The 20535-nt window shown below is 42.9% G+C and overlaps 1 protein-coding gene across 2 annotated transcripts in view; it reads left to right on the forward strand.

Moving 5' to 3' along the window:
- The window catches only part of NVL (nuclear VCP like), a 125164-nt gene that overhangs the window by 4257 nt on the left and 100372 nt on the right, over positions 1–20535 (forward strand). The window contains exons 3-9 of one of the 2 annotated variants that reach the window (XM_060245944.1): positions 109–161; positions 5044–5140; positions 6788–6836; positions 8638–8877; positions 14365–14491; positions 14670–14746; positions 16655–16789. In XM_060245944.1, the coding sequence (XP_060101927.1) occupies positions 109–161; positions 5044–5140; positions 6788–6836; positions 8638–8877; positions 14365–14491; positions 14670–14746; positions 16655–16789 (778 nt within the window). The remainder of the gene's footprint in view (positions 1–108; positions 162–5043; positions 5141–6787; positions 6837–8637; positions 8878–14364; positions 14492–14669; positions 14747–16654; positions 16790–20535) is intronic. The other variant, XM_060245955.1, reaches the window with a different exon arrangement.

A 20535-nucleotide genomic window follows, 5' to 3' on the forward strand; every position in this document is an offset into this window, starting at 1 on the left:
CTGTGGATTGAATTCTGCTCTTTGTATTTGTATAGAATATAGTTTAGGGCCTAGTTAAGAAATTGGATCATTGTGGATTAGCCTCTAATTTATAAAATTCATTTTCAGTGCAGATTATGGAAGAAGAAAAAGAAATGCCTTTAGAATACAGGTGGAGAAAGGTAAGAATGTTGTATTTGAACCTGAAGGCATTACCTTTTGAACCTGTATTTGAACCTGAAGACATTACCTTCAGATAATAATAATAATAATAACAACCCTCCAACCCACACAAACCTGAATTGACCCTAGATCATGTCGACTGATTACAGCAGTTCTGACCCTTAGACTTCATTCCTTTGTGGTGTTGGCCATAACTGTCACTGAACTCATGAAACCAAGTTATAACTAGCAGAGTGAAATTATAGCAAAGTGGCAGAGAACTGAAGTAATTTTTATTTAGATATTCCACTTTTCTCCCCAATGGGGACCTAAGATGGTTTACAATAGCATTCTCTGCTCAATTTTATCATCATAACAACACTGTGAGATAGAGTCAAAACCCTTGGGGAACCTTGGAGGCTATTTAAAACTACAATCCTAGAAGCTCAGATAAAATATATACCACAAGTTAGGAAAGGCACAAATAGGTATAATGAAAAGCCTGCATGGTTAACAAAGTAATAGAAGCTGTAAAAGGTAAGAAGGATTCCTTTAAGCTGTGGAAAGCTAGTCTAAGTGATGTTAATAAAAGGGAACTCAGGCTGTGGCAAATCAGATGCAAGACTGTGATCAGACAGGCAAAAAGGAACTATGAGGAACATATTGCAAAAAACATAAATACAAACAAAAATTTCTTCAAATATATTAGAAGCAGGAAACCAGTCAGGGAGGCAATGGGGCCCTTGGAGGACGAAGGGGTAAGAGGATTACTGAGGCAAAGGGAAATGGCGGAGAAACTGAATGCATTTTTTGCCTCTGTCTTCACTGTGGAAGATAAGTGTTTGCCCACTCCAGAACCGTTAATTATGGAAGGGGTGTTGAAAGACCTGAGTCAGATTGAGGTGACAAGAGAGGAGGTCCGACATTTGATTGACGAATTAAAAACTAATAAGTCACCAGGTCCAGATGGCATACATCTAAGAGTTCTGAAAGAACTCAAAGTTGAACTTGTTGATCTTCTGACAAAATATGTAATCTTTCATTGAAATCTGCCTCCGTTCCTGAGGACTGGAAGGTAGCAAATGTCACCCCCATCTTTAAAAAGGGTTCCAGGCCAGTCAGTCTGTCTTCTGTACCGGGAAAGTTGGTAGAAACCATTGTCAAGGACAGAATGAGTAGGCACATTGATGAACACGGGTTATTGAGGAAGACTCAACGTGGGTTCTGTAAGGGAAGACCTTGCCTCACTAACCTGTTACAGTTCTTTGAGGGGGTGAACAAATGCGTGGACAAAGAGGACCCGATAGATGTTGTTTACCTTGAGTTCCAGAAAGCTTTTAATAAAGTTCCTCATCAAAGGCTCCTTAGTAAGCTCGAGAGTCATGGAGTAAAAGGACAAGTCCTCTTGTGGATTAAAAACTGGCTAATTAATAGGAAACAGAGAGTGAGTATAAAGGGGCAATTTTCACAGTGGAAGATGGTAAGCAGTGGGGTGCTGCAGGGCTCAGTACTAGGTCCCATGCTCTTTAACTTGTTCATTAATGATTTGGAGTTGGGAGTAAGCAATGGAGTGAAGATGAAGAAGAAGAAGATATTGGATTTATATCCCGCCCTCCACTCCGAAGAGTCTCAGAGCGGCTCACAATCTCCTTTACCTTCCTCCCCCACAACAGACACCCTGTGAGGTGGGTGGGGCTGGAGAGGGCTCTCACAGCAGCTGCCCTTTCAAGGACAACCACTGCCAGAGCTATGGCTGACCCAAGGCCATTTCAGCAGGTGCAAGTGGAGGAGTGGGGAAATCAAACCCGGTTCTCCCAGATAAGAGTCCGCACACTTAACCACTACACCAAACTGGCTCTGCTGTACACCAAACCACTACACCAAATTTGCAGACTTAGCCACCAAAGTGGCTAAGTCTGCAAATTACACTAAATTGTTCAGGGTGGTGAGAACCAGAGAGGATTGTGAAGCACTCCAAAAGGATCTGTCGAGGCTGGGTGAGTGGGTGTCAACGTGGCAGATGAGGTTCAACGTGGCCAAGTGCAAAGTAATGCACATTGGGGCCAAAAATCCTAACTATAAATACAAGTTGATGGGGTGTGAACTGGCAGAGACTGACCAAGAGAGAGATCTTGGGGTCGTCATAGATAACTCACTGAAAATGTCAAAACAGTGTGCGATTGCAATAAAAAAGGCCAACGCAGTCCTGGGAATTATTAGGAAGGGGATTGAAAACAAATCAGCCAGTATCATAATGCCTCTGTATAAATCGATGGTGCAGCCTCATTTGGAATACTGTGTACATTTCTGGTCACCCTACCTCAAAAAAGATGTTATAGCATTGGGAAAAGTGCAGAAATGGGCAGCTAGAATGATTAAAGGGTTGGAACACTTTCCATGAAGAAAGGTTAAAATGCTTGGGGCTCTTTAGCTTGGAGAAACGTCGACTGCGGGGTGACATGATAGAGGTTTACAAGATTATGCATGGGATAGAGAAGGTAGAGAAAGAAGTACTTTTCTCCCTTTCTCACAATACAAGAACTCGTGGGCATTCAATGAAATTGCTGAGTGGTAGGGTTAGAACGGATAAAAGGAAATACTTCTTCACCCAAAGGGTGATTAACATGTGGAATTCACTGCCACAGGAGGTGGCGGCGGCTACAAGCATAGCCAGCTTCAAGTGGGGATTGGATAAGCATATGGAGCAGAGGTCCATCAGTGGCTATTAGCCACAGCATATTGTTGGAACACTCTGTCTGGGTCAAGTGATGCTCTGTATTCTTGGTGCTGGGGGGGGCACAGTGGAAGGGCTTCTAGCCCCACTTGTGGACCTCCTGATGGCACTTGGGGTTGTTGTTTTTTTGGTATGGCCACTATGTGACACAGAGTGTTGGACTGGATGGGCCTTTGACCTGATACAACATGGCTTCTCTTATGTTCTTAGATAGAGTATGCTGGCAGAGATTGACTGTCTGAAAGAAATTTAGCAAGCTCCCATAGCAGAGTGGGGATTTGAAAATACTACAAGGGTCAAGCTACAGCAGATAAAATAATATCACAACAAATATTTATTATATTGTGTACACAATAGAAAAATTAAAAGCACACAACCTGAATATAAGATTGCCTTAAGATTCAGAATAAGCTTTACATAAACTGTAATAATATCCCATATAAAGTCGATGGACACGTCAAATGACCAACACAAAACCTTACACATTTCGGCCTCAAGGGCCTTCCCCAGTGGTCAATAATACTTTTTTAAAAACTCATCCAGAAAATAATATAAATCAATCCTGACCTGGTGTTGTTATCTCATATATTGTGTGGTATGATATAAGCTTATAAAGCAGGCCATGGATCCCTTCACTTGGTAACTCCACTCACACATAAAGCTGCATTGATGTTATCTGGTATATAGTTTCCAATATTTTTGCATGTGTATGTCATCAACCAGCAATTGAAATTGGAAACTGGAATTGTGATAATTTTTTATCTGCTGTAGCTTGGCCCTTGTAGCATTTTCAGTATTTTTCAGGTTGGATTTTATTTCCCCGTTCTCCTTTGTTTGTTTTGTTAGCATGGGGATTTGAACCTGGGTCCCCCAGATCCTAGTCAAACAATCAAACCACGATACCATGCTGGTATACCATTCCAGGCTGATGGTAGGAGAATGCAACAGTATTCTCCAACTCCTCCTATATTAATTATTCCAGAGTGGGATAACTTGCACAGTATGCACAGGGTAGAACTTTTGCAGAATTTTTATTGGGAGAGAGTTTACATAGTGGAGCTTTAAAAATGTCTGAATTCCAGTGGCTCTGTGTTTTTCTTAAACTCTGATTTAAATTTAATTTAAGCAGAAGTAAAAAGAAACTAAATCATACATATTCAATTTTAAAATAATGCAAGCAATACCATAGTTTTCTATGTATTTATTAATTATATTTTGTCTTTCTCACTGAGACTCCAAGCAGATTACACAGTGTTAATTGATACAATCAGTATGGTTAGACATCTAATAGGGGTTTTAAAGTCACTACCATCAGCTTGAACTGGGCCCAGAAGCAACCTGGGAGCCACTATAGATGGAAAAAGGCTAGACTGATATAGCCCCTACAACCACCCCAGCCAGCATTCTCACTGCAGCATTCTGTACCAATTGTAGTTTCTAGATACTCTTCAAAAGTAGTCCCACATAGACCCTATTGTAGTAATCTAATTTAGAGCATGCACTGCAGTGGCAAATTTTACCCAGAAAAAAACACAGCTCACTCACTAGCCGATGCTGGTGGAAGGTCTAGCAGCACTCCTGAGCTATGAACCTACTCCTTTGGGGGGGATTGCAACCCCATCCAGAACTGGAGATACCTAAGTTCTCAGGTCAGTCCTTCCAGTGGCAGCTCTGTCTTATCGGGGTTAACTTGTGACAGCTTTGTCATATTTGTTCAAAATGACATGTGAAATACCTGTTGAAATAATTTTTTTTAAGTCTACTTTTCCACATGCAGTTTGAAGTGGTACCACTCATTCTGCTACATGTGTAGAGCAGGCCTTACTTTCTAGTAAACACAAACTAGGTTGTGCTGTTTCTTGTACACTGAGAATATGATTGCCCTGGATTAATTTCATGTATATCCCATGTTCCTATCCAATGGGGACCCAAAATCACTTACTGTGTTCTTCTCTCCTCCAGTTACCCTCACACCAACCTTGCTAGGTACATTAGGCTGAAAGTATGTGACTAGCCACAAGTTTCCATGGCTGCATGGGGATTCAGGCATGGGTCTCCCAGATTCTAGTCCAGTACTCTAACCATTGCAATTCACTGTCGTATAGGAATGTGAAGTTCACATTGTGTATCTCAGAGAATGATAGCTATATTTTGATTTTCTATTACAGTTTTTGGGATAATAAGTAAAGAGCTGAAGTCTGAGGATTTAGAGACTGCAGAACATGAACATTTGGCAAAGAAAGCAAGACATAGAGAAAGCAAAGAGTAAGCTGAAATTACTTTATTCCAAGAGTTAGAACTTTCTGGAAAGCACTGTGACTTAGCATTATGAGCCTGCAGATCTGGCCTCTGAAGAAACTGAAACTCAAAGCAGGTTTTCCTACTGAACTTGAACTTTAGGTAGGTTCATATGAGGCAGATCACAAGACCATTTAGGATTTAATAGATCAGTGTTGGCACTTTGATTTGGGCCCAGAATAATAGTGATAATTAATGCAGTTGTTAAATGCTGGTTGAATGTGAGTATTTCATCTTGTGACCATTGTTAATTAAGCAGTGGCCTGTTTGTCATTTTATTTGTATCCTGCTTTTCTTCCCATTGGGGATCTAAAGCGGCTCACAGAACAAAAATAGAGTGTGGGGGGAGGGACAGAGGAAGGGTGAAAGGGGGTTTCTAAATGCAGAACAGGTCTTCCTCTCTTGTTCTGTCTGCTATAGATCTATTTTCTAGTCCTAAGAAGCCCAAGAATCTATTGGCTTGTGCTCTGAGGTTTTAAGTACCTGTGATCAAAGGAGGAACAAACTCAGCCAGAACTTACTCAGTGCTCCTAACTGACAAGCAGGGTCTTCCCCCTTCCTTCCCTGACAGCTGCAGCTCCTTTACAGTAATCTAATCTAAAGCATGCATAGATAGTAGTCTATCTTCCAGATGAGAGAGCAGTTGATGTAGTAGCTAAAATAGGTAAAAAGGCACATTCCGGGCTCCAGCTGCCACCTGGGAATTCAGGAGCAAAGTCAGGACCAAAAGGACCTAAGTGACAAACTTGTTATCTCAGGGAGACTACACAGAGAACAAAAGAGCAGCCATGCTGGATCACACCAGTGCTAGTCCAGAGATGTACCATCAAGAAACCCACAATCAGGGCCCTCAAACAGCATCCACCTATTGACTTATCCCTGGCATCTGACAGAGGTATTCTGCCTCTGAACCTGGAGTTCCTAGTCAGCTCTTTTCCTCACAGCCAAAGACTGTCCTTTCCTTCATAAGTATGCCCAACCTTCTTTTAAACCTATCTAGCCCAGTGTCCATTGCAACAACTCATTGCTGGGAGTTCCTCATGTCAACTAACCTTCTGTTTGATGTGGTGGTGGAAACTGCCATCAAGTTACAGCTGACATATGGTGACCCCATAGGGTTTTCAAAGCAAGAGATGTTCAGATGTGGTTTGCCATTGTCTTCCTCCATGTCACTGGCATTCCTTAGACATCTCCCATCCAGGCCAACCTTGCTTGACTTCTGGGATCTGATGAGATCAGGCTAGCCTAGCTGTGTGATATAGGTTAGTTTTGGTAGTTCTGCCTTGAAACTGTTGTCATTCCATTTCATAAGGTAAAGCTGAGTTCTAATCATTTGATGGAGAGAGAAAAGGCTTTCTCTACACTATGAGCTACAGTTTATTCATCCTCCTCCAATCCAGTGCCAAGGTCAGGCAAGACTTTTGAGATGGTCTAACTCCAAGGTTGATGGGCGGATAATGCTGGGGGAGGGAGGAAGCAGGGGCACTGTAAACTGTTTTCAAAGGGTTTTGATCTAAGGAAAGATATATTACCAGTTATTAAAAATGATTGCAGTTTTAAGGAATTATGTTGAACTTTTATTTTTGCTAAACTTCCTGTCTTGCTATCCTAAAGTGATTCAGAAAGCTGCATGGATACCTCAGACACTGATACTGAGCACCCGGTAAGTACTGGCATATGATAATTCCAGTAGAATACATTCAGTGTTACATGTGTTATAGAAATTCCTAATAGTTCTTCTGAAGCAAAATTTTATGGAAGAAGTATGGATAAAAAGCCTTAAATCAATCACTGTCCATCTTCTTGGCAAGTATTCCTCAAATTAAGTCCAAAGAATGGTGCCAGTCTAGATAGAGTATATCATTTTGGTTATACACTTATAAATCCTAAAACTCAATACTCTGGAATGTCTTTGTCTCTATCCTACCAAGCCAGGACAGGCAGCAGAGTAGGGCTAAGAGGCAGGCTTGAGAGCAGGCCTGATTCTATCATAACCTTCTCCCATCAAGAGGTACTATTACACTGATTGCCTAGGTCTGATCATTGACACATAGGCGGTACACGTGTACAAGGGTTCTTTGATACTGGTGTATATGAGGGTAAATTGCAAGAGATACCAGTGGAAGAAAGAGACCTTTGATTGCATGAATGGTGTTTTATTGTGGATAAATGCAAAAGTTCACACTACTCATACAAAATAATAATCACAGATCAACACACACAGAGCTAAGAAACAGAGGTGATTGATAGTGACAAGAAGGGGGTTAAGTCCATAATCCACATGGAGAAGAGGGGGACACAGCCAACCAGCAGTTTGTGTGAAAGGCTCAGACAGAGTCTGAGGTGCTGAAGAGATTAATAAAATTGGGCTACAGAGTGCCAGTTTAAGTATGTTTTGGGGAGCCAGGGATGGGCTGGCCCAAAATGTATGAGTAACTGGATTTAACTGGGTATGTGTAGGATGTTTGTCTTAAGCTTCTGAGGTCCAGAAAGTCACCAGTGTTTGTGTCTCTGTGTTCAGGGGCCATCCTTCCTGAGCAGACTGAGCTAAGACAAAAATGTGTGGCTAAAAAACTGTGAGCTAGCTCACATAAACTCGGCTTAGAGGGAACACTGCGCACAGGGAACTCATAAACTCAGTTTAGAAGAAACACAAAGAGATTGTAAACGAATTTCCTCCTCATCCTCTTCTTTGTCTTCCTCTTACTCCTTCCATTTAGAAATGGGCAGCATTTTGAGTTAGAAGATAGCCACGGCCGGGACCAAGGGACATATAATGAGAAATGATAAAGTGGGAAGTAATGTCAGAGGAGATAAGTGGAGCAGTAGCTTTACAGGAGAGCAGCAGAGCAGCCTTTTGAGTAATTCATCAGTAAGACTGATTTACATCTGCCTCTACCCAGGACGATATATTCTCTGAAGGCATATCTTAGATACACAAACCATCATACACAATATAATTCTCCTCAGTTAGGCATATCATAGATACACAAACCATCATGGGAGGAAAATATGGAGGAAAAATGCTGCAAAAGATGATTGCATGGAAATGTTACAAAAATCAGCAAGAGGTGTTTTATTCTCCAAATGAATTATCCAACGAGTCTTTGGAGGAACAGGTAAGTTGACAGAGAAAATGACAAGAGTTTTGGTGCCAGTTGTCAATTTAGCCCCCACTTCAGTCACATTGTGTCCTGTGCAAGGAGATCTCTTAACCTTAGTTTTTGAAATGTCATTGATTTGAAAAAATACATAGTTGAAAAACATTCTAATTTGCAGGCTCTGTGACCTTCAAAACATAAAGGCTAAGTACTGTTAAATGTTGTCTGTATGTTGTTCATAATTGATTCTTTGGCATATCCTGGAAAATGGTTATAGCTTAATGAGTCATGTTAATAGAAGAGATCCAAGCTGTATCAATGCCGTCTGTTGATTTTTAAAAAATAAATATTGTATTTTTACAGTCCTCCAATTACATGAACACTTCTTTATTGACCTTGTACCGGAAAGAAAATCCAGATTCCCTTCCTGAAACTACTATGACTATGCTAACAAAATCCAGCACTCCTCCTCAAGTAACATCTGACACCAGAATTTCAGAAGGTGGATGGTTTATCGATAAAACCCCAGCCAGAAAAGAGGATAACTTTTTTATTGATTTATGTGCCGAAGAAGAGAGTGACAGTAGTAAACAGATAGCTGAGGTAACACTTTTATTACTAGTTACTTAATTGTTATTTAGCTGGTTACAGTTGTTTCAGTAGGACATATTATTATTTTTCTTACTATTTCATATTTCCTGATATTTCTTATCAGTCCCATTCCAAAATCTCAAGGCAAATAACAGTAATTTATAAAATGCATATCTAAAATGGACTATAAAATATCTTAGCAGTGCACTCCTAAACAGAGTTATATTCTTCTTCAGAGTTATACTTTATTGCCACTAAACTCAGTCCTGCAGATTTTGTACAAGATCTACTGTCACCTGGTGGCTCTGGATGAGAAGCGCAGTGTGTAAAAAGATTCATATACTGAAATCTGGCCTTAGATCTACTCATGGGGAGTACTGGAGCCCAGATTTTAAAAGATTGTAACTGTTTAGGATTGCATTGGAAAATTAATACAGTGCTATTGGAACTGCCTGCTTTTGGTCTTGGGAAGCCACTACCTGTCTTAGCGCTAAGACATGAGGTAGTTGTTCTGGTCACCAGATGAGAAGTAAGTCTTAGTAACCACAGGATCTGACAGCAGGGGTGTCAGGAAAATGTTCCTATCATACTCTTCTGGTTCTAAAGTTGTGTGAATGCCTGGTTTCAGCTGTATGTGGCTGTTCCAGCATTGTATCACTTTCCTTCTGTACTGTATACCTAATTGCTTTGTATGGGGGGTGGGACTCAGCCCCGCTAGCGTTGCACACAGATATTGCTTTGCAGCCAGGATGCTTATTAGGTTGGCATAGTAACTGCATTCTCCACCAGGATTTCTCCTCTGGACTGGCTAGCCTTGAAGGTACTGAAAATAGTTTGCTGGGAGACACCTGGATGGGAAAAAGTTTGAACGGGCTTTGAGTGGGGACATTCTGGCTGGGTAGTTTGGCACTCAGCATTAACAGTTAATTGCTTGCATATAAAAGTAAATGCGTGACCATTATAGTTAGTCTTTACAAGAGCTGTCCATGCATTAGCTTTGATCTTCTGTTTTAATAAAGCCTTTCTCAATGAATGCATCTGAGAACATTATTGAAGCTGACACCTAGCTAAACCTGACAAGGAGGTTCTCAGGTCACAGTCCAGAGGCCAATAACACAATCAAAGGTGAAGTCAGAAGGCAGTCCAGGGTCAGGTTATATAGTACAAAAGGCAGAGTCAAATGCAGTTCAAGGGTCATGTAACAAGAATGGCTACAAAAGAGGTGTGACATCTCTTGGGCTACTCAGCAAACTACAGACAAGTTGATCCTACACTGGCTGCAACTTCTCTGCAGTCTTGTATAAGGAGTTTCTCTACAGGTGCTGCTGGGTCCCATGTTAGGCTTTTCTGACTCAGCTCATCTACTCATGGAGAGTACTGGAGCCCAGATCTTTTGATCACCTCAGTCTCTGCCAGCATTTCCCTAGCAGAGGGGAGGCTATGGGTGGCCAGGCACATACTCCTGTTCCTGGCCATGCCTCAGCCATAGCCCTTTGTCTTCTCTGTCCTGGGGTGTTTTGGGAGACACATGGGTCTGGTTGTGGGCAGGTGGGACCTCTGGGCTTTGAGGGCCTGTTGGCTTGGGGCAGTATTAGTGCTGGCTCAGGGTCCCTTCAGGAATACCCTGAGATCCCAGCCTCACAGGAAGGGTCTGCCAAGACTGGGCTTGAAATAGAACAGGTATAACCCGGGGCATGGGGTTCTGGTGCCTGAGGCAGAACCTCAACGTGCGCCCCCCCCAGGAGAAAAGTTTTTGTGCGCGTGCAAAGTGCACATGCACAGCATGATGATGTCACCCAGAGGTGACATCATCGCACCGGGCACTTCCCTTCCCCAGTGCCCTCAGAGGACACTGAGGAAGGGAAGTATGACGGACCCCTATTAATTGCCTCTGTTCATGAAGTGTTTTCCCATCACTTTCTCCAGGAATAGCAAAAAAGGCACTGGAGATGTTAATTAGAAAATTAAATAAAATAACAAAATTTATTGGAAATAGCCAGGTGGGAATAAGCAAATACTTTTTGGACATTCAGGTGAATATTGTGTTTTGGCACTAAAATCTCTTTAGCACTCCCCTCGAGAGCTTCCCTGAGCACCTCTCCCTCTCAGGAATATATCTTTTTTTTTTTTTAACCACCACAGCTGTCAAAACTCAACTCCCCCTTTGGAACTTTGTGGTCGTGTTCTGACCAATGGGAGAGCTGGGAAAAGAGCTGTCAATCATAGCCACTCTTTTCTCTGTGCCCCTCTTCCAGTGATGCTGCCGTTTTGCAAAATCACCCTTTTGTTTTAGTCCATCACATGTCCCACCCTTTTGAAAACATTGTGCAAGGGGATGGTGCACCAAATCACACCTGAACAATGGGATCATGTGTTCGCATTTTACCTTCACACCATATTTGTATCAACACTATGTTTGCTTACACTTACATACATTAAAACACTTTCAATAATTCAGTTACTTTTATACATATTACAATAATCAATCACCATTTTAAATCCAATTACTGCAATGTAAGATTTAATTTTTTTTTTAATTTATATTAAACCTTTTATTTCTTTAAGGGTACCTGGAGAGTGCGTCTGCAATCACATTCTCTTTACCTTTTACATGTTGTTTGTCAAAATTGTAATCTTGGAGTTGCAGACTCCACCTGACCAATTTATTGTTTATGCTCTTTACCTGGTTCAGCCAGCATAAAGGAGAATGATCAGTACATCGTGTGAACTTTCTTCCCCACGGGTATGGTTTCAGTTTACCTATGGCCCACACAATGGCTAGACACTCTCTATCACCGAGAGATGTTGTTCCCTTTTCAACAATTTTCTGCTTAGATATAGGATGGGATGTGGAAAAGTCCACAGTAGTGAGTATATATTTCTTCCCTCGCCGGGTCGCTCTTGAAATGGGGCCAACTATATCTACCCCTATTTTAGCAAAGGCCTTAGTGACCACGAGTATAGGTTGCAAAGACCCCTTGGTCTTATCTTTGGCTTTGCCCAGCAGTTGGCATGCCTGGCAGGATCTACAAAAGGCCCTTTTATGTCCTTTCCTATATTTGGCCAGTAGAATCTCTCCTGCATCCTGTCCCTGGTCTTATTGATGCCAAGATGCCCTGACATCGGTGTCTCATGTGCAGCTGCAGTACCTGTAGTCTGTATTTGTGAGGTACGACAAGCTGTTTCCTTTTTTCCCAGACAATACTGCATCTTCTTCTCATGGCCACCCTATATAGTCCTTGGTCTTAGATAAGGAATTGGCAAGGATTTTCTACTGTCACTTGCTCAGTAGTCTCTGCCTGTTGCCAAAGATCTTTTAAGCTTGGATCTTGTTTCTGCTCTGTTAGAAACTCTGAGGCCTGCACATTTGGTAACATTGTTACTGAACCACTGATACTAGCTTCCTCTAGTGCTGTCTGCTGAATATTGTCTTGTTCCTTTAGCACTGCCTGCTGTGCTGTAGCCAGAGGCCTAGTCCTGTCTGGATTTTTACAGCTTCGTTTTTAACTGAGCTTCTAAATCATTTCCCAATAATATGGGCACATCTAACTCCTTCCACACACCCATGATCCATTTTCCTTGGAAATTTTTATATTTAATGGGTACGGCTGCAACGTCTACCTCAAAAGCTAGACCACTTATACCTTTGATCTTAAAGGACTGTCCTGGTAAGTACTGATTTTTCTGTACCAGTTTGGGCTGTATCAAGGTGACCTGTGCCCCTGTGTCTCTTAAGCCCACTATTTCCTCTTCATTAACATCCACAGATTCCAAGTAATTCCTATTCAAATCTTCTAGGACCCTCCAAATATGTAATACCCTAGCTGGTTCATGTTCTTGGGTCTCAACCATTGGCATGGATATTGAGAAGTCTGTGAATTCTGGATCTCTTTTTTGTATAAGCTTTATTGTTTTGGCTGTAGATAGGGTCTTGTCTTGTTCCAGTTTTGGGCAACTGGCTCTGAAGTGTCCCTCTTTCTGGCAGTGAAAATATCTAATACTACTTCTTCTGGTTAGTGTGGGACTGGCCCACCTCACTGGGTTGATTGTAATGGTCCCCTATTAATTACCTCTGTTCAGGAAGGATTTTCCCGTCACTTTCTCCAGAAATAGCAGAAAAGGCACTGGAGATGTTAATTAGAAAATTAAATAAAATAACAAAATTTATTGGAAATAGCCAGGTGGAAATAAGCAAATACTTTTTGGACATTCAGGTGAATATTGTGTTTTGGCACCAAACTCTCTTTGGCACTTCTCTCCAGATCTTCCCTGAGGCACCCCCCAAGTGTCTCTCTCCCAGGAATAGATCTTTTTTTTTTAACCACCACAACTGTCAAAACCCAACTCCCCCTTTAGAACTTTGTGGCTGTGTTCCAATCAATGGGAGAGCAAGAAGAAGAGCTGTCAATCATAGCCACTCTCTTCTCTCTGCCCCTCTTCAAACAATTCTGCCGTTTTGCAAAATCACCCTTCTGTTTTAGTCCGTTACAGGAAGCATCGCTCTTTCTCGGCTCTGAGGGATCAGGAGAGCTCCTCCAATCTCTCAGAGTCGAAAGAACACTTGGTGCTTCCTTTCCCAAGTGCCCTTGGAGGACACTGGGAAAGGGAAGTGCCACTGTTTCTCAGCTCTGAGGAATTAGGGGAGCTCCTCTGATTCCACAGAACTGAAAGAACTCTCGGCACTTCCTTTCCCAAGTGCCCTCGGAGGACACTGGAAAAGGAAAGCGCCACTCTTTTTCGGCTCTGAGGGATCAGGGGAGCTCCTCCAATCCGTCAGAGCCGAGAAAAAATGAGCCAGAGGTTCAGGGACGGCGCGAGTGGGGAGGGGACCCCCACCCCTTCTGGGAGCTAGCGCCCTAGGCAATTGCCTAGTTTGCCAACTCCCACACACCAGCCCTGACAGGTATGTTCAAGGGTGGTACAAACCACAAAACAAGGTATAGTCCATCAAAGTAGTATCATGCTAAAAATGATATGTTGTGGTGGTTATAGCTTAGATTGTAAGAAGAAAAGGGTTGATGCTTTATTGTGTGTGTGTGTAATATGTAATTTTCTGTATGTCTTTTAATAATTTTTTTAATAATTTTTTTTTAAAAAAATAATAAAGTAGCTTTAAGCAACCAGAGTTCAGGGACAATTAAAGAGTGTTTGACTTCAGAAAATATGCATATTCAGCTACAAAGGTTGATATAAGCAAAATACTGTTACAGGTGCACCTAGAAAATCTAACAGTAAATGAACTGTTGGTGCAGATTCTTTATTTCCTTGCAGTTTATATAAGATCATACTTGAGTTTAAAAAACTGTGTCTAATAATATTTAATATGTTCCAAGAAACAGAGTGACTTTGCTGCTGAGCAGGGAGCTTAAAGAACATGCAAAGCAACCTAAAGTTTTGGCTTAACTTCAAAGTTTCCTTTACTTTTCTGGGTATTGTTTACTGCATAAAGTATGTCAGCAGATCCAGCACGTTATTTCATTTGACTCATTTGCACTCTAGAATTCAAAAGACCTTTCCTTTGTGAAGACTGAAAGGAAGAAGCCCAAGAATAAAAGATTTAAAAGGAGGAAAGAAGAATCTCAGGATGTAGATGAAGAAATAGAATCCACTTTGTGGAATCGGAAAGGTAAGAGTGGTTCTCTGAGAAGACTTCTGTGCACTATAAAAACTTGTCCCTTAAACTGCAAAACATCATCGCCAACTCCTGTATCTGTTCTGTAAGTATAATGATATGTTTGGCAGTGTTTTCCATATGTTCTAAGACCTTAAAAGCAGCTGTGCTCTGATTTTTTCTTTTCTGGCAGGTAAACCAAAAGGAATAGAGCTACGAACCTCTTCTGTAAAGTTTGAGGATGTAGGAGGCAATGACGAGGCTTTGAAGGTTAGATAGCAACTAAATGCTCTTCATAGGATAAAGATCCTCCAGCATAAAAGTAAACCTGAGTTCACTGAAAGAGGCAGGTGCCTAAAGGGGTCACCTAAGAGTTGCCACAGGGGAGGGGCCATGCTCAGTGGTAGGGAACCTGTCACAAGTTTAATCCCTGGTGGTGGTGGAAAGTGCCGTCAAGTTGCAGCAATTTATGACAACCCTCATAGGCTTTTCAAGGCAAAAGACATAGCAACTGTAGAGTTCATTGGTGGTCTTCCATCCAAGTACTAACCAGGGCCTACTTGCTTAGTTTCCAAGACAAGATGAGATTGGGCTAGACTGGGCCATCCAGGTCCAGGCTTATACCTGGTATCTCCAGTTAAAAGGATCAGGTAATTATGGATTATGAGAAGGACCTCTACCTAAGACCCTGGAGAGCTGCTGCCAATCACCATAGACGATATTGACCTTGACAGACCAACGGGCTGACTGGTATAAAGGAGCTTCAAGTGCATTTGTGTTGCTTATGGAATTAGGTATGAGGGTATTTTTTAAAGCAATCCTTGATTTTTTAAAAACAAGAACTGTTATACACGCTGCACTTAAAAATAAATCTAAAATCTGTGGTGAAAACTTTTAGCTGTATAGGGTATTATTAAAGACACCCAGTTTAGAGCTTTAGCTCAGTAGAAATGCACAGTTGGGTCCTCAGCAGGCTGGGGGACCCTGGATTCTGTCATACTGTGGTCTTGAGTGAGAGAGAGAGGTGGGAAAATGCTCACACAAGCACCTAAGACTACGAATTTATATTCAGTCAGAATGACTGGCGTTTGGACCAATACATTCACTAAGAAAACCTTTATTGTCCTTCGTTTGCTCCACTCCCTTCATCTCATGTAGGCCCCCCCCCCCCTCCCCGTTGCCAGCATTTCATGGCTGCTGTTCTGGGACATTTCATCCATTTTTCTCTGCTCCCACTAACTCAACTGCTGGGTTTATCATCCCTATATCAGTAATTAGTCAGGGAAGGTACAGAGTTTCTGGTACTCATGAACCTGCCCTATACTCAACTAAATCAGACCATTGTTCCATCAAGGTCAGTATTGTCTACTGAGACTGGCCAGGGGTGGCTTCCCAGGGTTTCTTGTTGAGTTATTTCACATCACCTACACTCTAGTCCTCTTAACTAGAGATGCTGGGAATTGAACTTGGAACCTTCTGCATGCCAAGCAAACACCCTACCACTGAGTCATGGCCCCAGCTAGTGGTACTGCCACTATATTCTACAAATGCCGATTATGGATGTTGAGGGCCTGCTTCTTAGGATCTATGATGTGATGGTGACATTTGCGGTTTCCAAGATTGCCACAGATGTTCTCCAAACGCATCTTTGGAGCTATATGGGCAAGAAACTTTATTTATTTCAAAAACTTTATAATCACTTTTACAAAAAAATTCATTTGTTTTAAAATAAAAGCTGTATTCAGACCCCAGTGTTTTCCTTGGATGTGTGTTGGAAGCACATAGCCTTGTTTGGTGTAGCAGTTAAGAGTAGTGGACTCTAATCTGGGAGAACCAGGTTTGATTCCCCACTTCCCCCACATGCAGCTGCTAGGTGACCTTGGGTCAGCCACAAGTTCTTTCAGAACTGTTCTCTCAAGAGCAGTTTTCTCAGAGCTCTATGAGCCCCACTTACCTCACAGGGTGTCTGTTGTGGGGAGAAGAAGGGAAGGAGATTGTAAATTGCTCTGAGACTCCCAAGTGAAGGGCGAGGTATAAATCCAGTCTCCTCTTCTCTCTTCTTGTTAATGATACTGGCTAAAATAAGGTACTGCTTAATGTAATTATCTCTTATTTTCATATGCAAATTGTCATAATTAGAAAAGTTGTCTACCTTTCCCACTCTAATTTTCACTGCAGGAAATATGCAAGATGCTGATACATATACGTCATCCTGAGGTATACCACCATTTAGGAGCTGTTCCACCTCGAGGATTTCTCTTGCATGGTCCACCAGGATGTGGAAAGACCTTACTAGCACATGCTATTGCTGGGGTAAGTCTGTTGACATGTATTTTATTTTCAGTACCTTAAATTACACACAGTTATCTTTGTGTTTTGAAAATGATTCTCATCTGGCACTCCAAATATTATAGAATACATGGTTCAGCAGTTGCTGGACAAGGAGAAGGCCTGCATCCAAAATCACTATGCAGTGTACTGTATAACATTTTGAATGCCAGATTTATTGGAGTTTCCATAAGAGGTACTTTTAACATGCAAAGAGATCTGTTTACCTCTTTATAAACCTATATCACAGGGGTGTCAAATGTGCAGCCCACAGGCCTAATCCGACCCCCAGAGGGCTCCAGTAAGGCTTGTCAGCAAATGGCCCTCATCTGCTTCCATTTCCCTCACCTGCTTCCTTTGGTTGCCATTTTTGTGTTCCTCGCCTGCTTCCTTTGGTCACCATTTTTGTGATTCTCCTTGTGATGAAGCCAAGCAGCCTATTGCTCTTTCCCACTTCCTCCCTCCCTTTTCCCTAAGGGAGGAGGATGGAGGAGGAGCCTCAGCCAATGGATGGGCTTGGCTCTGTAGCTCTCCTTTGTGATTGATAGAGCCTGGCTCTCTTAATCAGAGAGCAGAGCTACAGAGCCAAGCCCTCCATTGGCTGAGGCTTCTCCTCCCTCCTCCGCCCTTGGGGGAAAAGAGAGCAGGAAGACACAAAGAGCAGAGGCTGCTTTGCTCAGCTGCCTCAATCCCAGTGGAAAAATACAAAAAACACCCATAAGAGCTTTAACACAGTTTTATTCAAAGTATGAGCTTTTTGCCTTTAGTAAGTCGACGTTTTCATTGAGTAACCAATCTCTTTCCTGCTTAGTCTCACACAGTTCAGACCCCATATTTGACATTAGGATTTTTTTATCCCACTGTTCATCATTTTACACTTAATTATGTTGAATTTAATTTGCCATATTGTTTCCCTCTCATTCCATTTTAAAGAGACCCTGTTGGATCACAGTCCACCTTGGTAATCTGCAGACTTGGCTACTATACTGCTCACTTATTCGATTTGTATCCTGCCCTCTGTTTATTGGATTTGTATCCCGCACTCCCCAACAAGCGGCTCATTTGCTATTCTCTCTCTCTCTCTGTTTTTAAGCTTGTTATAAAGCTGTATAAACCTGCTCTTCGCTGCTCCGGTCGGTAGTTTAAAAAAAATTTTCTTCTTAGTTTGGGTATCGCTGTTTTTTCTTCCTCTTCATCTACATACAAAGAAAATAAAAAGGGACTTTTAGCTGTCTTTGCCTGCCTCTCAGGGCCCTTTTCACCCGTGCCCACCCTATGGAAAGACGCTGGAGGTTTTTTCAGCGCTGCCTGCGGTGTGGCAGTAAGATTGCACCCCCCAACGGACATTCCCTCCGTCTGTTATGCCTGGGCGAGAGACATCGTGTGGACTCGTGCCTGCATTTCTTGAAATTTTCCAAACACGGAAAAATCGAGCAGCCAGGTTCTCGGCAGCCTTGACCGAATCACCACTCTTACCAGCCAAAATGGCAGCAGATTCGTCGGCCTCGACTGCAACCCTCACGACATCGACCGCCGCACCAACAGGGTCAACCGACTCCTTGGGCGCTAAGCCTGTGCTGACTGAGTCTGCCCATACCCTTGAGAGGGTGAGTTCTCCAGCATCAGCCGCTTCAACCCTGGCGAAGCAACACAAGTCCAATGCAGAGCGCAAGGCTCTGAGCTCTAAGAAATATAAGGAGGAGGAGGAGAAACACAAGAGACATGACAGTTCCTCGTACAGGACCTCTCCTCTCCCTAAGACATTGATGTTATACCCGACTTTTATGCAGGCGCTGCCCCGGAAAATCCTTGCATCGCCTGACCATTGGGCAAGCCCCTCGGCATCGAAACATGATATCTCCTCTCACCCAGTCCGCCTTTCCGAATTGGACCAGGAGATCGACCTGACACAACAATCCTCGAACTCCTGCCATCAGAGTGAGGCTGGATCACCTTCCGATCTCGACCCCGAGAGACACAGAGACATTACACACACAGCAAAGCCGCAGCCATGAGAGAGAGGCTGAACAATTTCGCAGACCCACTGTACCTCCAGCTTGGGATCAACGTCTTTGGCCATATATGTGTGGAGCCTACTCCTACCACTCACTGTATCCATGGTATCCGCCCAGGGAGCCCCCAGACTTGGATCAGCGCTCGGAGGTTTCCCATCTCTCGAGAGCACGCTCCCTGATGAGGCATACCCCATCAGCGTCGGTATCGATGCTCCTCCTGGTACCGAAGCGACAGAAGCCAAAACCCAAGGAAGTGTATGCGTCTACTTCCTCACTGCTTCATCTGTCAGACCCGCAGTTGTCCTCATGACTTCCCCAGCCAGAAGACACCTCTTCGGTGTCGGACTTGGAGGTCGGAGACAGCGATTTAAGGGATAAAATGAGCGGAACCATCGCCTGACCCCAATGTTACGAACGACCTGCCTATTTCACCATCAGAAGACTTGAAGTCTTACGAGGACTTAGTCAAACGTATGGCTCAAACCCTTTCACTAACCATAGTTCAACCTCAGCCAACTATTGACAATACTGTCTTTGATATAATGCAATGGGACACATTGACAATTACATTGTGGCCCTGCCAATTACAATAGTAGTCTTGCAAGCAGTGAAAGACCCTTGGAGCAAGCCTGCATCCACACCCATATCATCAAGACGCTTGGATCATATGTACCAGGTTCAGGAGCCTGGAGTGGAATTTGTCTTTACACACCTACGTCCTAATTCCGTAGTCATCTCTTCTTCTTCTAAGGCACGCAAAACACATTCCACCCTGCTGGACAGGGAAGGGAAGAAGATTGATAATGTGGGCAGAAAATTTTACTCAGCAGGAGCCTTAGGAATAAAAATATCCAACTATACCGCATGCATGGCCAGGTACCAATATTCCTTGTGGGAACAGGTGTCTTCCCTCGTATCTACCTTACCTGAAGATAAATGTTCATCATTGAAGAAACTTCAAAAAGAAGGGATGACACTGGCTAAACAGCAATTGACCATGGCCAAACACATGGTGGATACATCAGCAAAAACACCTCTGCAATTTTGCTGAGACAACACTCCTGGCGGCGTTCAACGGTCGTGCAACCGGACACTGGGGCGTATGTTGAAGATCTGCCATTTGAAGAAGAGGAACTCTTTAGCTCAACTACAGATGTGGTCCTTCAAGAGATGGATAAGAGCATCAAGACATCTCGTAATTTGGGTGTCCCCACGTCCTCTCGTTCTACTAAGTCGAGAAGTTGGAACAAATCCTGGTCCAAACGACCTTACTGAAAACCTGCGTCAGAGCAATCCTGAAAACCTCACACCGGCCAGTTTGACACTAGATCTCCATACAGAGGCAATGGGAAATCTAAATTCAGTTCCCCTTCCAATACTTCTAACAGAGCAAAGGGGAATCACACCCCGAAGCAGGGCCTTTGACTTCAGCACCCCCTACTGTGTTCCCTCCCCCCTCCCTTTCCCTGGGCCCACCCGTCTATACCCCTACTTAGCTGTATGGAGAACCATCACCACAGACAGATTGGTCCTGTCTATCATAGAGGAGGGGTACAGAATAGAGTTCATCCACATTCCAAGGCAACCAGTATTCATAGTCACCCCACCATCTGCTCCTCTTCTGGAGGAAGTTCAGAATCTGTTAACCAAACAAGCAATAGAACCAGTGCCAGGTCAGTGCAAGAGCCTGGGCTTTTACTCACATTATTTTGTGGT

This window comes from Heteronotia binoei, chromosome 1, assembly GCF_032191835.1.
Source record: "Heteronotia binoei isolate CCM8104 ecotype False Entrance Well chromosome 1, APGP_CSIRO_Hbin_v1, whole genome shotgun sequence".
In the NCBI taxonomy this organism is placed as follows: domain Eukaryota; kingdom Metazoa; phylum Chordata; class Lepidosauria; order Squamata; family Gekkonidae; genus Heteronotia; species Heteronotia binoei.